The 22,359-nt window shown below is 43.4% G+C and overlaps 1 protein-coding gene and 1 pseudogene across 5 annotated transcripts in view; both read left to right on the forward strand.

Annotated features, from left to right (window-relative positions):
- CERS5 (ceramide synthase 5) overlaps nucleotides 1-16,820 on the forward strand; it is a 37,309-nt gene extending 20,489 nt beyond the window's left edge. Inside the window, exons 2-11 of one of the 5 annotated variants that reach the window (XM_032293853.1) lie at nucleotides 3,715-3,820; nucleotides 4,879-5,009; nucleotides 5,964-6,021; nucleotides 9,078-9,128; nucleotides 9,858-9,950; nucleotides 11,263-11,391; nucleotides 11,491-11,597; nucleotides 12,472-12,628; nucleotides 14,160-14,262; nucleotides 15,923-16,820. In XM_032293853.1, the coding sequence (XP_032149744.1) occupies nucleotides 3,715-3,820; nucleotides 4,879-5,009; nucleotides 5,964-6,021; nucleotides 9,078-9,128; nucleotides 9,858-9,950; nucleotides 11,263-11,391; nucleotides 11,491-11,597; nucleotides 12,472-12,628; nucleotides 14,160-14,262; nucleotides 15,923-15,930 (943 nt within the window). In that variant the 3' untranslated portion in view covers nucleotides 15,931-16,820. Of the gene's footprint in view, nucleotides 1-2,952; nucleotides 3,358-3,668; nucleotides 3,821-4,878; nucleotides 5,010-5,963; nucleotides 6,022-9,077; nucleotides 9,129-9,857; nucleotides 9,951-11,262; nucleotides 11,392-11,490; nucleotides 11,598-12,471; nucleotides 12,629-14,159; nucleotides 15,334-15,922 lie in introns of those variants that run through there. The other 4 variants (XM_032293873.1, XM_032293831.1, XM_032293842.1 and 1 more) reach the window with 4 other exon arrangements.
- A 1,653-nt stretch (nucleotides 16,821-18,473) lies between these two features.
- LOC116528322 lies at nucleotides 18,474-18,603 on the forward strand (annotated as a pseudogene).
- The last annotated feature ends 3,756 nt before the right edge of the window (nucleotides 18,604-22,359 follow it).

Consider the following 22,359-nt stretch of genomic DNA (forward strand, 5'->3'; position numbering starts at 1 on the left):
CAAGCCCCTTTTCCAAGTGTATTTCACCCTAGACAGTTTCATTTCAGTGTCCCACGGGTACTTCAGATTCAGCATACACAAAACTCAACTCATCTTTCACTCCAAAGCTTTATTTTATTTCATTATTTTATGTTTTGGAGATGGCGTCTCACTCTGTCACCCCGGCTGGAGTGTAGTGGCGCAGTCAGGGCTCACTGCAGCCTCCACTTCCTAGGCTCAAACAGTCCTCCTGCTTCAGCCTCCCCAGTAGCTGGGACCACAGGCACATGCTAACACACCCAGCTAATTTTTTGTAGAGATTGGTTCTCACCACATTGTCCAGGCTGGTTTTAAACTCCTGTTCTTTTTATATATCTACTTTGGCACTTTATATTTTTCCAGAAATTGATCTGAGCTGGTGCTTCTCAATCTGGTCATATTGCTGCAAACATAAAAAATTTGTGGCTGGGTGTGCTGGCTCGTGCCTGTAATCCCAGCACTTTGGGAGGCTGAAGCGGGCGGATCACTTGAAGTCAGGAGTTAAGACCAGCCTGGCCAACATGGTGAAACCCCCGTTTCTACTAAAATACAAAAATTAGCTGGCATGGTGGTGCATGCCTGTAGTCCCAGCTACTTCTTGGGAGGCTGAGGCACAAGAATCACTTGAACCCAAGAGGTGGAGGTTGGAGTAAGCCAGGATCACGCTACTACACTTCATTTCAGCCCAGGCATCAGAGCAAGCCTCTGTCTCTAAATAAATAAATAAATAACATTTGCATTATACAGTAAGGCATATGAGGCCAGAGACTATAGACTAAAGGTTTCTGGCTATCTGAAGGCCCCATGGACCACAGTGAGAGCTAAGATGAATATCTCAGCATAAGTACAGCCCGTTTGTGTTACTTACCACAATATACTAGTTGAGAAGCTTAATCTAGACTTTGGATTTATTTGTGTATAACTCATATTCATCAGTGGTGTAATGAATCACAAAGGTAGCATTATTAGTATAGCTCCTGTCTTTGGTATGAAAAAGTGAAAGCAATAGGTAATTTTATCCTAATTAACCCAGGCTTAGGTCAACTGCTGCTATGTATCTGGAGAGCAGGAAAAGGGCAGAGTGAAATGATCTCTACAAAGTAGGACAAATCTAATACTGTCAGGATGGTTCACTAGACTCATGTTCCTGGCATTAAGAGGTGGAAAATAGTAGCTTATTTTTATAGACCACTAAATGCCTGCTTACTAAGATCTGCCAGCAAAGGAAAATCTTGTCTGACAAATTATTTTAAAAAGTGGATTGATCCTGGAGACAACAGAAAGTCACACTAAAAGTTTGATTTCTCAGTGTCATTTAGCACAGCAGTTTTCAAACTATGATCTCAGGACTCCTTTACAATCTTAGAAATGTTCAAGGATCCCAAAGAGGTTTTGTTTATGTGGATAGTATCTGTCAATGCCTACTGTTTTAGAAGAAAAATGAGGAAAATGTCCATGTTTTCTACATGTATTTGCACATGTATAAAATGTCTACATACATATGTATATAGATATCTATATGTGTGTGTATATGTGTGTGTGTGTGTGTGTGTGTGTATTTTTTTTTTTGAGATGAAGTTTCACTCTGTTACCCAAACTGGAGTGCAGTAGTGCAATCTTGGCTCACTGCAGCCTCTGCTTCCCAGGTTCAAGCAGTTCTCCTGCATCAGCCTCCGGAGTTGCTGGGAATACAGGTGTGCGCCACCACGGCTGGCTAATTTTTTGTTGTTGTATTTTTAGTAGAGATGGGGTTTTTGCCAAGTTGGCCACGCTGGTTTCAAACTCCTGACCTCAAGTGATCCACCCACCTCAGCCTCCCAAAGTGCTGGGATTACAGGCGTGAGCCACCGGCACAGCCTATTTATTTATTTATTGAGACAGAGTCTGCTCTGTTGCCCAGGCTGGAGTGCAGTGGTAAGATCTCAGTTCACAGCAACCTCTGCCTCCTGGGTTCAAGAGATCCTCCCACCTCAGCCTCCCAAGTAGCTGGGGCTATAGGCATGTGCCACCATGCCTGGCTAATTTTTGTATTTTTTGGTAGAGGATGGGGTTTCACCATGTTGGCCAGCCTGGTCTTGAACTCCTGAGTTCAAGCAGTCTGCTCACCTCAGACTCACAAAGTGCTGGGATTACAGGCATGAGCCACCTCGCCTAGCCTGTTTATTTTTGAGATAGGATTTGGCTCTGTCACACAGGCTGAAGTGTAGTGGCACAATCACAGCCCACTGCAGCCTCGACTTCCCAGGCTCAAGCGATCCTCTCACCTCAACCTCCCAAGTAGCTGGGACCACAGGCATGAACTACCACACCAAACAAGGTTTCACCATGTTTCCCAGGCTGGTCTCAAACTCCTGGGCTTAAGTGATCCACCTGCCTCAGCCTCCCAAAGTGCTAGGATAACAGGTGTTAGCCGCTGTGCGCAGCCCATATCTATTAATTTAAAAATCACAGTGGCCTGGGAAACATGAAGAAACCCTGCCTCTACAAAAAAAATTTAAAAATTAGCCCGGCATGGCCAGCATCTGTGGTCTCAGCTACTTGGGAGGCTGAGGTGGGAGGATCGCTCAAGCTTAGGAGCTCGAGGCTACAGTGAACAGTGATCACACCGCTGCACTCCAGCCTGGGTGAGAAAGTGAGACCCTGTGTCAATATAAGTAAATAAATAACAATGAACTCATTACATTTTATGAAAAAATAACTTTTCCAAAACAAAAAAACTGAGAAGAACAGCATTTTATTGATTGATTGATTGAGACAGAGTCTCACTCTCTCACCCAGGCTGGAGTGCACTGACACGATCTCAGCTCTCACAACCTCCACCTCCCAGGTTCAAGTGATTCTCCTGCTTCAGCCTCCCAAGTAACTGGGACTACAGGCATCCACCACCACGCCTGGCTAATTTTTGTATTTTTAGTAAAGACAGGGTTTCACCATATTAGCCAGACTGTTTTTTGTGCCAGGGTCTTTCATATACGTTATCTCATTGAATACTTACAAGATTCTTATGAAGTAGATTTGTGGCGCTCACATTTTAATGGACATGTGAATCACCTGGGGATCTTGTTAAAATGCAGATTCTGATTTTGCAAGTCTGAGATGGGCTCAAGATTATGCATTTCTAAAAAGCATCCATCCAGCACAATGGCTCACACCTGTAATCCCAGCATTTTGGGAGGCTGAGGCCGGTGAATGTTGTCACCATAAAGAAGTGATAAATGTTGAAAGTGATGGATATGGCAATAGCCTCAGTTTCATCACTATACTATGTATACATGCATTGAAACATCACATTGTGCCCCATAAATATGTACAATTGTGACAATTATGTGTCAATTATAAATAATTTTTTTTTTTTTTTTTTGAGACAGAGTTTCGCTCTTGTTACCCAGGCTGGAGTGCAATGGCGCGATCTCGGCTCACCGCAACCTCCGCCTCCTGGGTTCAGGCAATTCTCCTGCCTCAGCCTCCTGAGTAGCTGGGACTACAGGCACGCGCCACCATGCCCAGCTAATTTTTTTGTAGTTTTAGTAGAGACAGGGTTTCACCATGTTGACCAGGATGGTCTCGATCTCTTGACCTCGTGATCCACCCGCCTCGGCCTCCCAAAGTGCTGGGATTACAGGCTTGAGCCACTGCGCCCGGCCGTATAAATAAATTTTTAAAAAACATTTGGCCCTTGGGTTTTCTCTATTACAGGTTTATTGCCAAACCCTGTGCACTCCATATTGGCATCGAGGACAGTGGTCCTTATCAGGCCCAACCCAATGCCATCCTTGAAAAGGTGTTCATATCTATTACTAAGGTAAGTAGGCAAAAAAACAGGAAAATTTACATAAGGGGTTGTTCCATGGGGCAGGGCAGGAGAGAGAGCACATACCTCTAAGGGTAAGGATAGAATGGGATGATCTTTCATGTTTGAGTAGTCCATATAGGTATATGGAGAGATTTATCCCCTCAGGGAAAACCTTTGGGCCCTATATATGTCAAGTTTACATAGGCAGTATGTTTGAGTTTTAGGCCCAGCAGCCACCTTTACCCCTTTTCCCAAACACGCACCGTATCTTGTTTTTGTTTCTCCTTGTTCCAGTTTCTGTCACTGCCTAGTTATGTAACTGAGATGGAGATGGTACTGATAGCCTTTGCAGTTGGGTTTTTTGTTGTTTTTTGGAGAGACGAGGTTTTGCCATGTTGCCCAGGCTGGGCTTGAACTCCTGGGCTCAGACTATCCTTCAGCCCTCGGCCTCCAAAAATGCTGGAATTACAGGCATGAGCCACCATGGCCTGGCATGCAGTTTGGGTTTTCTTTTTCTTGAGATGGACTTTCGCTCTTGTTGCCCAAGCTGGAGTGCAATGGTGCGATCTCTGTTTATTGCAACCTCCGCCTTTCAGGTTCAAGTGATTCTCCTGCCTCAGTCTCCTGAGTAACTGGGATTGCAGGCGTGCACCACCATGCCTGGCAATTTTGTACGTTTAGTAGAGATGGGGTTTCTCCACGTTGGTCAGGCTGGTCTCGAACTCCCGATGTCAGGTGATCCTCCTGCCTTGGCCTCCCAAAGTGATGAGATTACAGGCATCAGCCACCGTGCCTGGCCAATTTGGGTTTTTAATTTCCTTTTTCACTCAGCTTGGGCTGGGGAAAAAGACAAAACAAGGATGTATATAGGTGAGCTGTAAAAATCCTTGATATGTAAGACAAAATTTCTGACTAAAAATGACTTTGGGATAAAACCTGGAAAGATAAACATCACTTGAGCCACTATGGCTAGATGGCTATCATACCTTGTCACTCAGCTAGTCAGTGGGATTGAAGGAGGGGTCTGAGGAGACACTGGTGTTCTGACTCTGGTTATACATTTACAGTATCCTGACAAGAAAAGGCTGGAGGGCCTGTCAAAGCAGCTGGATTGGAATGTCCGAAAAATCCAATGCTGGTTTCGCCATCGGAGGAATCAGGACAAGCCCCCAACGCTCACTAAATTCTGTGAAAGCATGTAAGTATGCAAGGAAGGAGGGAGAGAATAAGGGAGAGAGTGGGATACAACTGGACTAAAGTTTTCTTTTTGGAAATCACTTCTGTTGTTAGGACAGCAGTTAATGGCTACAGAGGGCTAACTCAGCCTATTATAGGTACCAAAGAAGGGAACTGGAACACTGATTCCCTTAAGGTTCTTGGACATGTTGCCACGAAGCTAGGTGTGGTTCCATTTTTTTCCCTTTTTCCAAATAGATTGGAAGTAAGTTCTCATAACTGTACTTACATAAGTAGATGTACTCATACATGTATACTTTAACAGAGTACTGGCTTGCTTGCTATAAGTTGACAATTTGTAGGAAGCATTCTGGCTGGGCGCAGTGGCTCACGCCTGTAATTCCAGCACTTTGGGAGGCCGAGGCGGGTGGATCACCTGAGGTCGAGAGTTCAAGACCAGCCTGACCAACATGGAGAAAACCCGTCTCTACTAAAAATACAAAACTTAGCCAGGCATGGTAGCACATGTCTGTAATCCCAGCTACTTGGGAGACTGAGGCAGGAGAATTGCTTAAACCTGGGAGGCAGAGGTTGCAGTGAGCCAAGATCGTGCCATTGCACTCCAGCCTGGGGAACGAGAGCGAAACTCTGCCTCTAAAAAAAAATTTGTAGGAAGCATTCCTTTTCTGGGAACTACTATTCTTCACTTTATTGAGCTTTTTCTAATTATCCTCTGAGCACTGTTTTAATAATTTTCATGTAAAGAAAAATGCTAGGGAGTCTGATAATAGTGCCTAATATTTTTCCTAATGGAAAATGGCTCAGTCTTTGGCTTTTTAAATGACAGTAGTTACCCCTGTTCTAGGAATTGGTCCTTTAACTCTCTTATCCCCAAATCTGCTATCTTGACCTCCCCAGCCTCAGAGACTTTGGTTGGAGTGGACATGTGTCTAACCTCTACTCTTTGCCCACCCAGGTGGAGATTCACTTTTTATTTATTCATATTCTGCTATGGAATTAGATTTCTCTGGTCGGTGAGTCTTAACTTTCTCTAGTCCTCTGTTGGATTCTAATCATGCTGAGATCTCTAGGAGTAAGAGTTAAATACCTTTAGATCTTTTTTTTTTTTGAACTGGAGTCTCGCTCTGTCACCCAGCCTAGAGTGCAATGGCACAATCTCAGCTCCCTGTAACTTGCACTTCCCAGGTTCAAGCAATTCTCTTGCCTCAGCCTCCCAAGTAGCTGGGACTATAGGTGCACACCACCACACCTGGCTAATTTTTGCATTTTTAGTAGAGATGGGGTTTTACCATGTTGCCCAGACTGGTCTTGAACTCCTGACCGCAGGAGATCCACCCGCCTCAGCCTCTCAAAGTTCTGGGATTTCAGGCGTAAGCCACCGCACCCGGTCTAAATACCTTTAGATCTTTATAGTTCCCCAACTTTTCCTTCTCTGTGATGCCCATAGTCCAGACTTATATCCTAATAGATTGTCTTCTGTCTGGGGCCTGACTTCAGTAATCTTATAACTCTGCTGTTTCTCCCCTAGATGATACTAATGATATTAGTAATAACTAAACCAGCATAATACTTAATGGTTTGCAAAGCACTTGACAAAAATTGAAAGAGGGGAAACTGAATCAACCTTTTAAAATGGGTGAAACAGGTATTATTCTCACTTTTTAGTTAATTGTCAGAGTCAAGAATTTCAGGGGGCCAGGCACGGTGGCTTAATTTTAACACTTTGAGAGACCAAGATGGGCGGATCATTTAAGCCCAGGAGTTCGAGATCAACTTGGGCAACATGGTGAAACCCCACCTCTACCAAAAAAAAAAAAATACAAAAATTAGCCTGTTGTGGTGGCATGCACCTGTAGTCCCAGCTACTTGGGAGGCTAAGGTGAGAGAACGGCTTGAGCCCAGGAGGTCAAGGCTGCAGTGAGCCATGATGGAGCCACTACATTCCAGCCTGGGTGACAGAGCAAGACTCTGCCTCAGAAAAAGAAGGAAGAATTTCAGGCTTTTTGTTTCTTGAGTTCATGTTTTTTTCCCCATACCATACTGTTTCTCTCTAAAGGACATCATGTTTTCAAAATATTATAGACAAAAAACTGGCTCAACTGAAGGAAAAGAATAGACAAATATACAGTTGTATTTGAAGATTTTAATACTTTTCTCTCAGTAACTGACCTAAACCCTAGACAAAAAATAATCACTAAGGATGTAAAAGATATGAACAACATGATCAACCAGTTTTACCTTATTGACATTAGAACACTACACCAACAGCTGAAGAATACATATAATTTTCAAGAGTGTGTAGAAAGATAAACTAATGCTGGGCCATAAAATAAGTCTCAGCAAATTTCACAATATTGAAATCTTAAAGAATGTGTTCTCTGACCATAATGGAATTAAATTAGAAGTCAACTGTAGGGGCCGGGCGCGGTGGCTCAAGCCTGTAATCCCAGCACTTTGGGAGGCCGAGGCGGGTGGATCACGAGGTCAAGAGATCGAGACCATCCTGGTCAACATGGTGAAACCCCGTCTCTACTAAAAATACAAAAAATTAGCTGGGCATGGTGGTGCGTGCCTGTAATCCCAGCTACTCAGGAGGCTGAGGCAGGAGAATTGCCTGCACCCAGGAGGCGGAGGTTGCGGTGAGCCGAGATCGCGCCATTGCACTCCAGCCTGGGTAACATGAGTGAAACTCCGTCTCAAAAAAAAGAAGTCAACTGTAATGAGAGGCATAGGAAATATTTGGAAGTCAGCCTGGTGCAGTGGCTCACGCCCGTAATCCTAGCACTCTGGGATGCTGAGGCAGGCAGATTACCTGAGCTCAGGAGTTCAAGACCAGCCTGGGCAACATGGCGAAATTCCGTGTCTACTAAAAACAAAAAAAATTTAGCGGAGTGTGGTGGCGTGCACCTGTAATCCCAACTGCTGGGAAGGCTGAGGCACAAGAATTGCTTGAACCTAGGAGGCAGAGGTTGCAGTGAGCTGAGATCACACAATCTACCCACCCTAGCCTCCCAAAGTGCTGGTATTAACAGGTGTGAACTACCGTGCCCGGCCATGGATAAACCCAAAAGTTCATTCTTTGAAAGGTTTGATTAAAACTGACAAACTCCAACAAAAAAAGAAAATATGAAAAAAAAAATGGCTGGGCATAGTGGCTCACGCGTGTAACCCCAGGACTTTGGGAGACCGAGGCAGGCGGATCACCTGAAGTCAGGAGATTAAGACCATCCTGGCCAACATAGTGAAACCCCATCTCTTAAAAAAAAAAAAAAAAAAAAAGAATTATCAATATGGGAAGGGTTATCACTACAGATCCTATAGTCATTGAAAGGATAATAAGACAATATGGTGAACAATGTAATGATAAGAAGTCCAGCAGCAAAGTTGATGTAAACAAACTTCTTAAAGGACATAATCATTATTCCAGTAGAGATTCTGAACCTGGCATGGAGTTATATTTCTTAGTTATCAAATGGAATCATTGTCTTCCTGTATATATAGTCCAGGTGGTGATGTTTCCTAAAACGATCCTAGCCAGGCACGGTGGCTCACGCCTGTAATCCCAGCACTTTGGGATGCTGAGGTGGGTGGAGCACCTGAGGTTAGGAGTTTGAGACGAGCCTGGCCAACATGGTGAAACCCTGTCTCTACTAAAAATAAACAAAAATTAGCTGGGTGTGGTGGCGCGGTGCGCACATATAGTCTCAGCTACTCAGGAGGCTGAGGCAGGAGAATTGCTTGAACCTGGGAGGCGGAGATTACAATGAGCTGAGATCGGGCCACTGCACTCCAGCCTGGATGGTACAGTCAGACTCCATGTCCAAAAAAAAAATGATCGTAAAGCTCTCACTGTTCTTATTTACCTCAAAGCATAGTTTTTCTATTTACAACATTCTGTTGTAGAAGAATAATCTAGCTATTTATTGATCCTTTAGGGAGCCCTAAAATCTGTTCAGGGGCTTTCCTGCCTCTCATTTGCCCCAGCCTAGAGAGAAGGGGATACATGGGTTAGCTCTTGAAGCCAGGTGAGAATCTTGAGGACTGACGTGGATTATCTGTTTTCTCTTAGTCACCTTGGTTCTGGGACATCCGACAGTGCTGGTATAACTATCCATTTCAGGTAGGATCTCAGTTGTTTCAGCATAGGGATCTTGAATGTGTGTAAGGTGGAGGGAGTGAGGGTCCTTTGCCAGTCCGCAGGACAGATGGTACATTTCCTTGGGATTGAGGGATTAGGAGCTGAGTCCCTTTAAGTTGTGTAGTCAGGGTATCTTTTTTTTTTTCCCCCCACTGCTAACAGTCATATGAGGTATCTATTCTTGAGGCCCCCATAGCAATGAAATCCAGTGAGTTTTTTGTTCTGATTTTCCCCATTATTATTCACCCTAATTGGGCTAGAAAGAAAAGCAGTTTTCTGGTATTTAATGAGGTGCTTTCTGGTTCAGATGTCTTTTTTGTACCAAGGGTAACTTGGAATCCCATTAAGAGCATCTTGGTTGTAATACATACTGGAAATATGTCAAGGAACTGTTAAAGGGTGGAAGAGAAGGCCTATGTGTATTTAATCCTGTGAAAAGCACTAACTGCCCAGAATCCTAGACATACTGATTTGATTGTGTTATAGTATGTGTTAACTGTATCTCATCTCTACAAGATGAGAGCTGAATGAAGATGTATGTGCAGAGGGGCAAGGGAAGTCTCCACAGCAATCCAAAGTCTGTTAGCTATTGCATGTCTTGGGAGAGAATGGGGAGGAGAGATGTCTAATAATTTGTATTGGTCCTTCAAGGCAGAGAAAGTTGGAGAAATGGAATGACTAGCTGGTATCCTATTTCTTTCTCTCTTCCAGCCTCTGTCAAGCGGACTTTATTACTATTATATCATGGAATTGGCCTTCTATTGGTCCCTTATGTTTTCTCAGTTTACAGACATTAAAAGAAAGGTAAGGACGTTGGCTCCCTCAGTCCCCCAACTTACTGCATCCTTCTTTCTAGCAGCTTCCATGACTGCCATTATGATGGATTATCTTCCCTGACTGGGACCGCAAAAGGAGAAAGTAGGTTTGATGAGACTGTTAGCTTGTTGTAATGTTCCCAGAAATGAGACTTAACTAATGATGAAGTATATTTAAGACATTTATGGCAGCCCCAGGATGAGAACAGTTAACCAGCTAAGAAGCATACTTTCTTCCATTTTCTCCTTTAAGCCTCTTACATATCTAAAGCTCAGGAAACTAGTCAGAATTGGAGGGTAGCAATGCCTTATTCAGAATAAACACCCTATTCCAGAATAGCTGGACATGGCTTTCATATACCGTTAGGGACCCTTGCTCTGTTTTCCCTTTTGGGTTACCCCACTTACTCAAAGAAGGTCAACAGGAAGGGGTTTTACTCTCTTCCTGCTATTATTTAGGAGGCAGTGATTGGGAGAAGGGAGCTGACTTGCCCAGATAGTGACAGAGTTGGAAATAACTTCAGTTTATACAACCAAATAGGAAAGACAGAATCTTTACCTTTTTATTAGTGTCTACGTGAAATAATGTGGTTCCAGCAGCTCTAACCATAATCTGTCACTAACTCAGGTTTCACTTTGGTGAAGAAAATAAGGGTTAGCATTTATGGGAATGAATTAAAACTTACCCGGGTTGTTAGTGTTATCTGACATAGAAACTTGACACTCACTTTTTAAGCCTTTTACTCTCCTGTGGTCAGAAGACACAGGTCACTTTATTAAAATTTTATTTTAATATGTGATACATAAAAGAGAGTTTGAGATAATAAGTTTTAAAAATAATAAACTGAGAATTATTTAATAGATGTGTCTGATAACTCAAGTACTTAGACTTCCCCAGGTCTAATGACATTTGAACCCAAGAGGAAATTGGAGCCACAAACCTCTCCTTTCTATTAGGTCTTTTAGTTGATATTTCTCTGATTAAAGCAGAAGAGTAATAGAATCTCAGGGAATTCTAAGGCTTATGTGTCCCATTGGGAAGTTACCCCCAGATTCTGCAGTTACCAAAGGAAATTGTTACCTTCTGGTTTTTCAGCTGCATTAACATAGAGTATGGGTCAGTCACTGATGTAGGGAGTGTTCAGTTAAATGCTAGGTAGCTTAAGGGAGAGTCGAAGCAGAATGGAAACGATTATATACAGGGTGGGTAAGATCCTCAGAGAATAATGCAGGACATTGGGTTGGCTGATGTTTCTATGTCCTGGCCTTTACCTCCCTCTTCTATTTCTATTCCTTCCTAGGACTTCCTGATCATGTTTGTACATCACTTGGTTACCATTGGGCTTATCTCCTTCTCCTACATCAACAATATGGTTCGAGTGGGAACTCTGATCATGTGTCTACATGATGTCTCAGACTTCTTGCTGGAGGTAAAAACCCAGTCTCTCTTTCTCCATCTTCTTCGCCTTCTCTTCTATTCCTGTGTGAGAACTTTCTCCCCAACTCAATTCTTATCTTCCTTTCTCCAGGCAGCCAAGCTGGCCAATTATGCCAAGTATCAGCGGCTCTGTGACACCCTTTTTGTGATCTTCAGTGTTGTTTTTATGGTTACACGTCTAGGAATCTATCCATTCTGGTAAGCGGCAGGGCGACAGAGCTGTGGTAGGTGTGAGCCTAATGATACCTTTTTGCCAATTCTCATTTTGCCCATTCAGTTTTTCTGTTCTATTCTATTCTATTTTTGCCGATAGAACACCAAGAACCCTATTGCCCTGCTTTTACCTTGGCCTGTGCTGACCTTTTATGGACTCATAGGACCTCTGCTGCCTCACACCATATTTCTAGCAAGGTCGGATCCAGACTCAGAGTATTTGACTTGGTGGGCTTCTGGTTTTTCTGACTCATCTCTGAGGAACAATCCTCATTTTATACCTAAGTAATTCCTTTGCCTTCTTTTGCACTGTTGACACAATTCTCAGGCCCTTTTTGTTTGTGTTCCTGCTCTGGTCCCAACCCTGACCAACACACACACACAAACACACTCCCTCTCTGTCTCTCTCTCTTTTTCTTTCTTCCTCTCCCCCGCTCCCTCCCTCCCTCTCTCTGCTCCCCCACCCCTTCTCTCCCTGTCTCCTTTTACTTCTACATTCACTGCTTTATGGAAATCAGTTGCCTACTATCCTATCCTATATGTGCCTGAAGAGCTGAGTCATTCCTATGATTACAGTCCCACTGCTGTCCTAATTTCATGAAACTGCATATTTGAAGTGATTAATAATAATATGACATAATCCATCAGTTCCTAAGATTTATTCTTTCCTTATCGCTAAAGATAGAAAACACAACAGGGTCCTCCCTTTCTTTATTTTCTTACTATGGATGACAGTCCCTGGAACTTCAGCTGACAAAAGGGCTGGGAAGGAAACACATAGAGCTCTGCTAGGACTCAGCTTCATCCCTGTCTGCTGAGCTTTGACTCTAGAATCTGACTGTTGGCCTCCCTCTTCTAGGATTCTGAACACGACCCTCTTTGAGAGTTGGGAGATAATCGGGCCTTACACTTCCTGGTGGCTCCTCAATAGCCTTCTGGTGATCCTACAGGTTCTGCATGTCATCTGGTCCTACCTGATTGCACGGATTGCTTTGAAAGCCTTGATCAGGGGAAAGGTGAGAATGAAAGATGGCTTATTTGGGGTGTGGGGGAAGATAGGGATTACTCAACAGACATTCTTTCTCCACACCTGGTAAACCCCATCTACTCAAACCAAGCAAAAAGCCTGGGGCTCCAAAGTCTTCGCCTTTTCCATGAGCGCTTTTTTTTTTTTTTTTTTTTTAAAGAGAGAAAAGTCTTGCTTTGTTACCCAGGCTGGAATTCAGTGGCATGATCATGGCTCACTGCAGCCTCAAACCTGGGCTCAAGGGATTCTCCCACCTGAGCCTCCCAAGTAGCTGGAACTATAGGTGAGCACCACCATGCATGGCTAATTGTCTTATTTTTTGTACACAGGGTGTCACTGTTACCCAGGCCAGTGTCCAACTACTGGCCTCAAGCAATCCTCCCACCACGGTCTCCCAAAGCAATGGAATTACAGGTGTGAGCCACTACAACAAGCCTGTTTTACCTCTTAAGATGTGCTTTAGATGCAAGAGGAAAGTTCTGCCTTCTTCCTGTCCCTTAGGAATGGCTTTTGTTAAAGGATGATAGGGGGCTGGGCACGGTGGCTCATGCTTGTAATCCCAGCACTTTGGGAGGCTGAGGTGGGCGGATCACGAGGTCAAAAGTTCGAGACCAGTCTGACCAACATGGTGAAACCTCATCTCTACTAGAGATACAAAAATTAGCCAGCCGTGGTAGTATGCACCTGTAATCCCAGCTCCTCAGGAAGCTGAGGCAGGAGAATCCCTTGGACACAGGAGGCGGAGGTTGCAGCGAGCCGAGATCGAGCAACTGCACTCCAGCCTGGAAGACAGAGGGAGACTGCATCTCAAAATAAATAAAGGATGATAGGGTTAAAAGTTTTTTTCTTTTTTTTTTTATTTCTATACCAGAGGTGGTTTCAAAGGTTAAGAGTTTCTTAAAAGATGGCCTCAACCATTTCCTCCCCTTTACCTACCTACTTCAGTGGATTTCATATTTTTGTTTTTGACATGGGGCCTTTTTCAAAGTAAACCATATGCAGAGCTGTATAAACTGTATAAAAGCAGATTGTTAAGGTACCTAGAAGTGGTGTGTGGTAGTTCACAAGCCACCACAGGATGACCATGCTGTGATATTCAAGATATGGGTTATATGAGAAACTAAATACCCACCTCACCCCACTGATGTATGAGGCAAGTGTCCTAAGTGAATGGGTATGTAGTGTTTCAAATACCCATCTTATGCCATAAGCCAAAGAAAGATGCCACTTAATGATATACTCATAATTGAACTTTGCAAATTTTGAGGCAGTCACACTGTAGTTAGTCCAAGAGCTAAGGATTTCAGCCTAAAGGAATACAGAATCCCAAGTGGGAGGGGCTCTGCTTGAGGAGGTACTGATACTAGGACCAACTGATGGAATGTAGCCTAAATACTGATGAGCTCCAATGTCATTATTCCTTATGGCTGCCATTGGCTCAGAACTTGCTCAGTGTGCCTGTGCATCTTGCTGTAGCTACTGGACATCTCTGTTCTCTCCTGCTTTTCTTTCCTGACTAGGTGACCTGTCCAGGAAGAATTAGACCCTGTACTCTCCACTCTTTCCTCACCTCCTTCCTTTTTTCTATGCCTGGCAGGAGGTGGACAGTTTCATCTCTTGCATGTAAGTGTATCTGTGCTTCTAGTACTCAGTGAAGCATGTCCTTCTGAATGTGGTTCTCTTTCCTCCTGCTCTCCTTTCTGTTCCCTTGTGTTTGCCTCAGAGCATGCCCTCTCTCCTGACTTTATGGGACCATTATTGACTACAGCTGCAGTTGCCAGATTTTTTTCCTAAATTGAGGCAAGAATTGAGTCTACTTTTTTTTCTTTTCTTGAGTCTCTGTTTACCTGAAGTCTAGAGACACTCTGCCCTGTGGTGGAAATATCCTAAAGATCAGGTAATCAATTAGTCATCTGGGTTCAGATGTCAGCAGCTATAATCAACTACAGCAGAGTCATCAAACACAAATTCAAGAGGCTAATCCAAAGCAAATGCTCACCTCCTTGGCAACAGCTGTTACAGCTATGTTCCTTTTCGCTTCCTTCTCTCCTTTACTTAAACCATATTTGTTATCCTTCAGTTCTGGAGGTCAGAAATCCTACACAGGTCTCACTGGGTTTCTGTTCTTTTAGAGTCCAGGATAGAGGTTTTTTTTGTTTGTTTGTTTTTGAGACAGAATTTTGCTCCATTGCCAAGGCTGGAGTGCAGTGGCGCAATCATGGCTCACTGTAGCCTTAACCTCCTGGGCTCAACAGATCCTCCTGCTTCAATTCAGCCTACCAAGTAGCTAGGACTACAGTTGCATGTCACCATGCCCAACTAATTTTGTCATTTTTTATTTTTTGTAGAGACAAGTCTCTCACCATGTTGCCCAGGCTGGTCTCAAACTCCTGAGTTCAAGCAATCCTGCCTTGGCCTCCCAGAGTGCTAAGGTTATAGGTATAAGCCACCATGCCTGGCCCATGGTAGAGAAATTGAAATACTTTGCTTGATATGCAGGATCGTTTAGATTGGGAAACGCTGCTGTAATCCAGATGCTTCATTTGAAAATACCAAACAAAAAAGCCCAGGTTAACAAGCATTCACAGATGGTAGCATGATTAAAAAAAGAAAAGCTGAGATTCTTTTCTCATTGACTGCCAATCCATTTTTGTTTTCACTATATTGTGTATCTTAGGGATGCTGAAGTTTCACAAGAAAAGTGATCTTGCTTTTGGAAAAGGGAAGAAGATTGGAAAACAGTGTCATAGGTTAGTGGTAGTTGAGCCCAGGAATGGTAAACTACTAAAAAAGGCCTATTATGGATCAGATTTGAGGATAAGGCAAACAGCATAACCAATATGAATAAATGCATTGTCCACAACCACCAGAAGATAGAAGCAGTCCTGACAGTCATATGTATTGTTTGTGTTAGCCTTTCCTGGTTTTGAAGTGGAAGAAGAGAAAGGGTATCTGGAGTTTCCCTGAAACCTAAACCAGGTCTCAATGAATGATGTCAGTTCTCTTAGGCTGGTCCTAAAAGACACACCCCCTCTACCAAAGTAGCTTTTATTCCATAGAGAACAGAATTGGAGATGACAAGGGAGAAAACTAGAAAGCAGGTGAAGCACAGTCATAACAGTAGCCATGGTCCAAACAATACTTTGAGTCAGGTGTCACCAGAAAGCAGACCAGACTGGGGACACAGTGCCCAAACCTGGGTCTCTGAGCTTAGGTGTGTCTTATGGTTCTCTCCAGAAAAGTTCTGTCCTTACTTTTCTGTCTTTGGTCCCATCCCACCCAGGTATCTAAGGATGATCGCAGTGATGTGGAGAGCAGCTCAGAGGAAGATGATGTGACCACGTGCACAAAAAGTCCCTGTGACGGTAGCTCCAGCAATGGTGCCAATCAGGTGAATGGTCACATGGGAAGCAGCTACTGGGCTGAAGAGTAAGGTGGCTGCTATGGGAATTTAAGCATACATGGACCTGCAGGGCCACTGGCAACATACTCCTCTTGGCCCTTCCTGTATCTACTCTTCTGTGACTGGGGGACAGCAAGGCACTGAGGAGTACCAAAGAAGCAAATATTTTCACTTTAAAAAAAACCTCTGCCATTTTGTATTTAATAGCCTCCAGGTTCTTTCAGTAATGTTATTTGCTCTGTGTGTTGGTGTGTGTGTTTGTTCATGTGCATTTGTACATATGCGTGAGTTTCATTGCCAGGGTTGGGGCACAATTCTGGACTGGGGGCCATGAGGCCTTCCCTGGTCCCCTTTAGACCCACCTCAGTTCCACATTTGGTTGCATCTTGAATTATGCCGACTCCAGACTATCCCTTCCCTTTTTGCCCTTGGCTCTTGAGGCTCTAAACCCCTGGACCATCTGAATGGAACAGCCAAGTTCAGTCCCAGATTTCTGCACTGTTCGTCTTTCACAGCTGGACTATTTTGCATGATAAAGTTGAATAGAAACAGCACCCTGGACAGATGGCCAGGATTGCCATGGTCCCTAGCTAGATCCCCTTCCTACCACCTGATAGCAACAGAGACAGCTGCCTATACCCTGCTCTTTACTCAATGGTACCCAGGGAAGGGGCATGGGAAGAGGGGTGAGCTGAGACCTGGAGGAGGACAACAGCTACTGAGTGAGCTGTTCAGTCTTATACTATTGTTTATTTGTGATTAAAAGTGCTTTAACCCATCTCTACTGTCTCTACCTCTTTAGTGACTCTGTCCACCACTTGTGGAATCCATAAGCTAATTAAGAGCTTTTCCAGGTCTGATTCAGGAGGCCCTGGACGCCAAATTTTTCCTTTCTGTGCATGGTGGGAAGCGAGTCAGCCAGGTTGCTTACATTTTAGAGCTTTTATGTTTTCAGAAAAAGTAAATAGGTTTAGTGGGTCACAAGACTGTGACCTGGGCAGGTTCAACAATGTATATAGTGAACCAACAAAAGCTTTGGTTGAAAACCCAAAACACCATTAGGTAGATACCTGTATTTCCTATTTTAGTCAATACAGATATGGTCAATTAACTTTTTTTTTTTTTGGTAGAGATGAGGTCTCCCCATGTTGCCCAGGTTGGTCTCAAGCACCCGGCCTTCAGCCAAAGTGTTGGGATTACAGACATGAGCTACTGTGTTCAACCCAATTAACATTTTAAGGTTGTGATAAATAAGTCTGATGTTTCTTGTTTTAGTTCTGTTTTCTCTTTTAGCGCATGAAGAATCAGTCATCCTAATCCAGACTTTTCTCTGTGGTCTTGGCAAAATTACCAAATGTAATATTCATCTACCAGAATAATTTTCCATTTGGTAAATGTTCAGATTATCAAAATATTTCCAAGTGCTCTTATGTACATTATGATATATGAAGAGTGTCAGGGAGAGGAATGAAAATGGAAAGAAATGGGTTATTGTTCTAAGAATCAGATACTCACTTGATGTTCACTGACATAGGGATATTGACCCTACTAAACTTAACCTTGCTAACAGACTTGATTTTTAGAAAGACTTACTGCCATGAGCCTCCTTACCTCCAGCCACCCACTCCGCCCTCTCAGTGGTGCACGCCTGCCAAGATTCTAGGTGGGCAAACAACTTGGATATCAACAGGGGGCAGAAAACAAACCCACTAGCAGGACCAAAAGGCAGACCCATCAGCAGAACACAGGCAGCAGCTTCAACAATTAATTCCAAAACTGAAAGTCAAATCCAGGAGAAGACTGAGGAAGCCCCATTCTCTTTGAGGTACATCAACATCAACAACGATCAATGGACCGACTTAATGGAGCTCTTAATTGGCACTTAATTGTAAATTAAGATTTGCTGATGACAATGGGCTAATTTAAGCTACTGTGGGAAAGAGGAAAGAAATGGAAGCTGCCAACCGTAGGAAGCAGCATGTGTACTGTGCAGGTAAAAATATAAATTAAACGAAAGAAGAAAATCTAACTTCTCATTCTGGAAGGTAGTGACTGCCGCAGATCAAGTAGTTGTTTTTGCAGCCTCTGTTCTCCATTATGTAAGAAATGACCTTTTAAAAGACAGACTTGGGAAGGGGGTATTATCTCTGTAAGCCAAGCAAATTATAGATTACTCCCCCGCTCCACCCCCGACACCATGAAATCCCAAAAGGGTTAATAGGTGAACAGCAGCAGCTTGAAATGATTTATTTTTTTCTAAGGGAACATTAAATACTGTATTGCTTGCTGAAAAAAAGACTGTGGGGCATAGGAAAATTAAGTTCTAAGTAGTCATTTGGTCAGAGCTAATCAGGAAGACTAAAAATTAGGTCTTTTAGTTCTCAACTTGCTATATTGAATAGACTAATTGTGAAATATGAATGAAAGTGCAAGCTTTGTGCAGTGGCAGTATCGCAGCCAATGAGGTTTAGCCGAGGCGCGATTATTGCTAATTGAAAGTGCTTGTGAAAGTCAGATGAGATATGTATTTTGCCTTCTGAAAGTTGAATAACTGCCTTGTTAATACAAACGGATTGACTGGTATGTGGCTAATCTGACAAAAGATGCAACTGAATAAAACAATAATAAAAATAATAATAGCTAACACATAACTCTTATTACATGCTAGGCACTGTATTAAACACATATGATAATAGGAGGCAAAAAGGTTAACTTGCTAAGGTCAAACAGCTAGTAAGTAGTCAAACCCTTACTATTCCTATCTTATTAACCCTCCCTCTCTATTCCTAATCACCATACTATCTATACCATAATTAACCACTCTGCAGTCTCTACCAGCACTTCCCAAGATTTCATAATGAGGAAGAATAGATGTTGCAGAAACATTCAGCCAGAGGTACAGACTGGTTATATTAAATAGTTTGCATTGGATAAGTGAATTAAGATGAGTGTCAATTACAGGAACAGAATCTTGTTCTGAGAAGGAACTATGTGCATATGGTTGGAGTGTGGGAGAGAGGCAGAGTTCTAGAGATGGAATACAGAGCTAGAACATAACTGTTACTGGTGCACCAAGACGACTGTGAAAACCAGTTTTGTAGATGGCCTGGGAGGAGGGACCCAAATTAGCAGAAAGTAGGTTAGCTACAGACTCACATCATCTATACCAGAGAACCAGGAGGTTTTTGTTTTGTTTTGTTTTTGGGACAGAGTTTCACTCCTGTTGCCAGGCTGGAGTGCAATGGCACAATCTCAGCTCACTGCAACCTCCGCCTCCCAGTTTCAAGCGATTCTCCTGCCTCAGCCTCCTGAGTAGCTGGAATTAACAGGCAGGCACCACCATGCCCAGCTAATTTTGTATTTTTAGTAGAGACGGGGTTTCTCCATGTTGGTCAGGCTAGTCTCGAACTCCCAACCTCAGGTGATCAGCCTGCCTCATCCTCCCAAAGTGCTGGGATTACAGGCGTGAGCCACCATGCCCAGCCAAACCAGGAGTATTTTTAAGAGAAATAAGGCGTTACCTCTCTTCTGTTGGCTATAAAAGGGTTTTTATTATTGTTATTATTATTATTATTAGAGATAGGGTCTTACTCTGTCACCCAGGCTGGACTGCAGTGGCTTGATCATAGCTCACTGCAGCCTCAATCTGAGCTGAAATGATCCTCCTGGCTCCCAAGCAGCTTTATTATTAATTTAAAAATCACTTATGTTTGCATAGTGCTTTATAGCTTAGGGATTTTTTTTTCTCCCAGGCTGGAGTACAATGGCACCATCTCGGCTCACATTCAAGTGATTCTTCTGTTTCAGCCTCTGGACTAGCTGGGACCAAGGCTTGTGCCACCATGCCTGGCTAATTTTTGTATTTTTGGTAGAGACAGGGTTTTACCATGTTGGCCAAGCTGGTCTCAAACTCATAACCTCAAGTGATTCACCTGCCTTTGCCTTGACCTCCCAAAGTGTTAGGATTACATGTGTAAGCCACTGTGCCTGGCCAAAAGAGATTTCACATACATCAATAACTAACACCTAAAACACTTCTGTAAGAAAAGGAAGAAAGAAAAATACTGGCTGAGCCAAGCATGTAAAAAACAAAACAAAACAAAAACACTTTGGGAGGCTGAGGCAGAAAGATTGCTTGAGGCCAAGAGTTTGAGACCAGCCTGGGTACAAGGCAAGACCTCATCTCTACAAAAAATTTAAAAATTAGCCAGGTGTTGTGATGCACACCTGTAGTCCCAGCTACTCTGGAGACCCAGGTGGGAGGACTACTTGAGCTCAGGAGTTTGAAGTTACTGTGAGCAATAATGGCACCCCCGCACTGCAGCCTGGCGACAGAATGAGACCTTGTCTAAAAAAAAAAGTGTAGTCTAGTAGTGGCCCCCATCACTTCCACTGTATTCTACTAATCAGAGTAATCATGGAGCCACCCAGATGCAAGGCAGGGTGGTAAGATAGACTCTACCTCTTGATGAAGTGACAGGGTCACTGAAGAGCAGTGGAATGAGAGACATTGCGACAGCCATCTATGAAAGATTCAATATGCCACAATGAGGAAACCTAGTCTCAGAAGTTGTTTAAAAACAAAAAGGGGGCCGGGCGCGGTGGCTCAAGCCTGTAATCCCAGCACTCTGGGAGGCTGAGGCGGGTGGATCACGAGGTCAAGAGATCGAGACCATCCTGGTCAACATGGTGAAACCCCATCTCTACCAAAAATACAAAAAATCAGCTAGGCATGGTGGCACATGCCTGTAATCCCAGCTACTCAGGAGGCTGAGGCAGGAGAATTGCCTGAACCCAGGAGGCGGAGGTTGCGGTGAGCCGAGACCGCGCCATTGCACTCCAGCCTGGGTAACAAGAGCAAAACTCCATCTCAAAAAAAAAAAAAAACAAAAAGGCCAGGTGTGGTGGCTTAACAACCTGTAATCCCAGCACTTTGGGAGGCTGAGGCAGGAGGACTGCTTGAGGCCAGGAGTTTGAGACCAGCCTGAGCAACAAAGGAAGACCCCCATCTCTACAAATATATATATATTTTTAATTAGCCACAAGTAGTGGCGTGCACCTATGGTCCCAGCTACTTAGGAGGCTGCAGGCTGCAGTGGGAGGATCTTTTGAGCCTGGAGGTCAAGACTGCAGTAACCTGTGATTACCCCACTGCACTCCAGCCTGGGTGACAGAGTGACACCATATCTCAAACAAAACAAAAACAAAAACCAGATTGTCCATCCTAATTCTAAAAATATAAGTTTATTTATTGAGTGATAAATGAAGTTTTTCAGACTTTAAATCCAGCATTCATGGCCAGACGCAGTGGCTCATGCCTGTAATCCCAACACTTTGGGAGTCCAAGGCAAGCAGACCACCTGAGGTCTGGAGTTCGAGACCAGCCTGGCCAATATGGTGAAACCCCGTCTCTTAATAAAAATACAAAAATTAGCCAGGTGCAGTGGTGGGCACCTGTAACCTCAGCTACTAGGGAGGCTGAAGCAGGAGAATCGCTTGAACCTGGGAGGCAGAGGTTGCAGTGAGCCGAGATTGTGCCACTGAACTCCAGCCTGAGTGACAAAGTGAGACCCTGTCTCAAAAAAAAAAAAAAAAAAAAAGAAAAGAAAAATATCCAGTATTCTTGCAGGATTTTCAGCTCAATAACACAGTCATTAAGTACTTACTTTATGATAGGCACTATGGCAGGAGCTGTGGACACAAAGATGAACAAGATCTGGTTTCTATCCTCAAAGGGCTCACACTCCAGTAAGGGGGAAATAAAATAAAATGTGATAAGAACTATTCTAAATTATTCTTGACAAGATGGAGGAAAACTTGAAAGTAAAGCTAGGCCATTAGAGTTAAGTGGAGTTTCGCCAGGCAAAAAATGGAAGGGAAGGGAAGGGTATTATGTTTAGGAGAGATGTGAGAGTATATGAAAGTTAGCAGTTCTAGCTTAATGCAGATGAAAATAATCTGAGACAAACATCTAAAATGATGGATGAAGTATTTTCTAAGCTGTTTTTAAAAAATAAATAGCGGAGCTTCCAAGAAAGACAAAAGACAAAGGAACTGAAAACTAGAACAGACATAAAAATAGCCAATGCAGTTACTGGAGTGATACGGGAAACGTAACTTAAGGACTTGTTTTAACACTGACAACTAAAGACAAGCCTGCCTTCAAGCAGGAAACTGAAACCCCCGTTAAAGCTGGGACCCTGAAAGGGCAACAGCCTTAGAGAGAGAGGAGAAACCATCAAAAGGATGGCAAAAGGAAAAAGCAAGGAAGTTTGAATGCCTAGGCTTGTGGGGTCAGGAGATTCTTGAAAATTCTG

The sequence above is a fragment of the Sapajus apella genome, unplaced genomic scaffold, assembly GCF_009761245.1.
Source record: "Sapajus apella isolate SASKATOON/1434 unplaced genomic scaffold, GSC_monkey_1.0 scaffold2, whole genome shotgun sequence".
In the NCBI taxonomy this organism is placed as follows: Eukaryota; Metazoa; Chordata; class Mammalia; order Primates; family Cebidae; genus Sapajus; species Sapajus apella.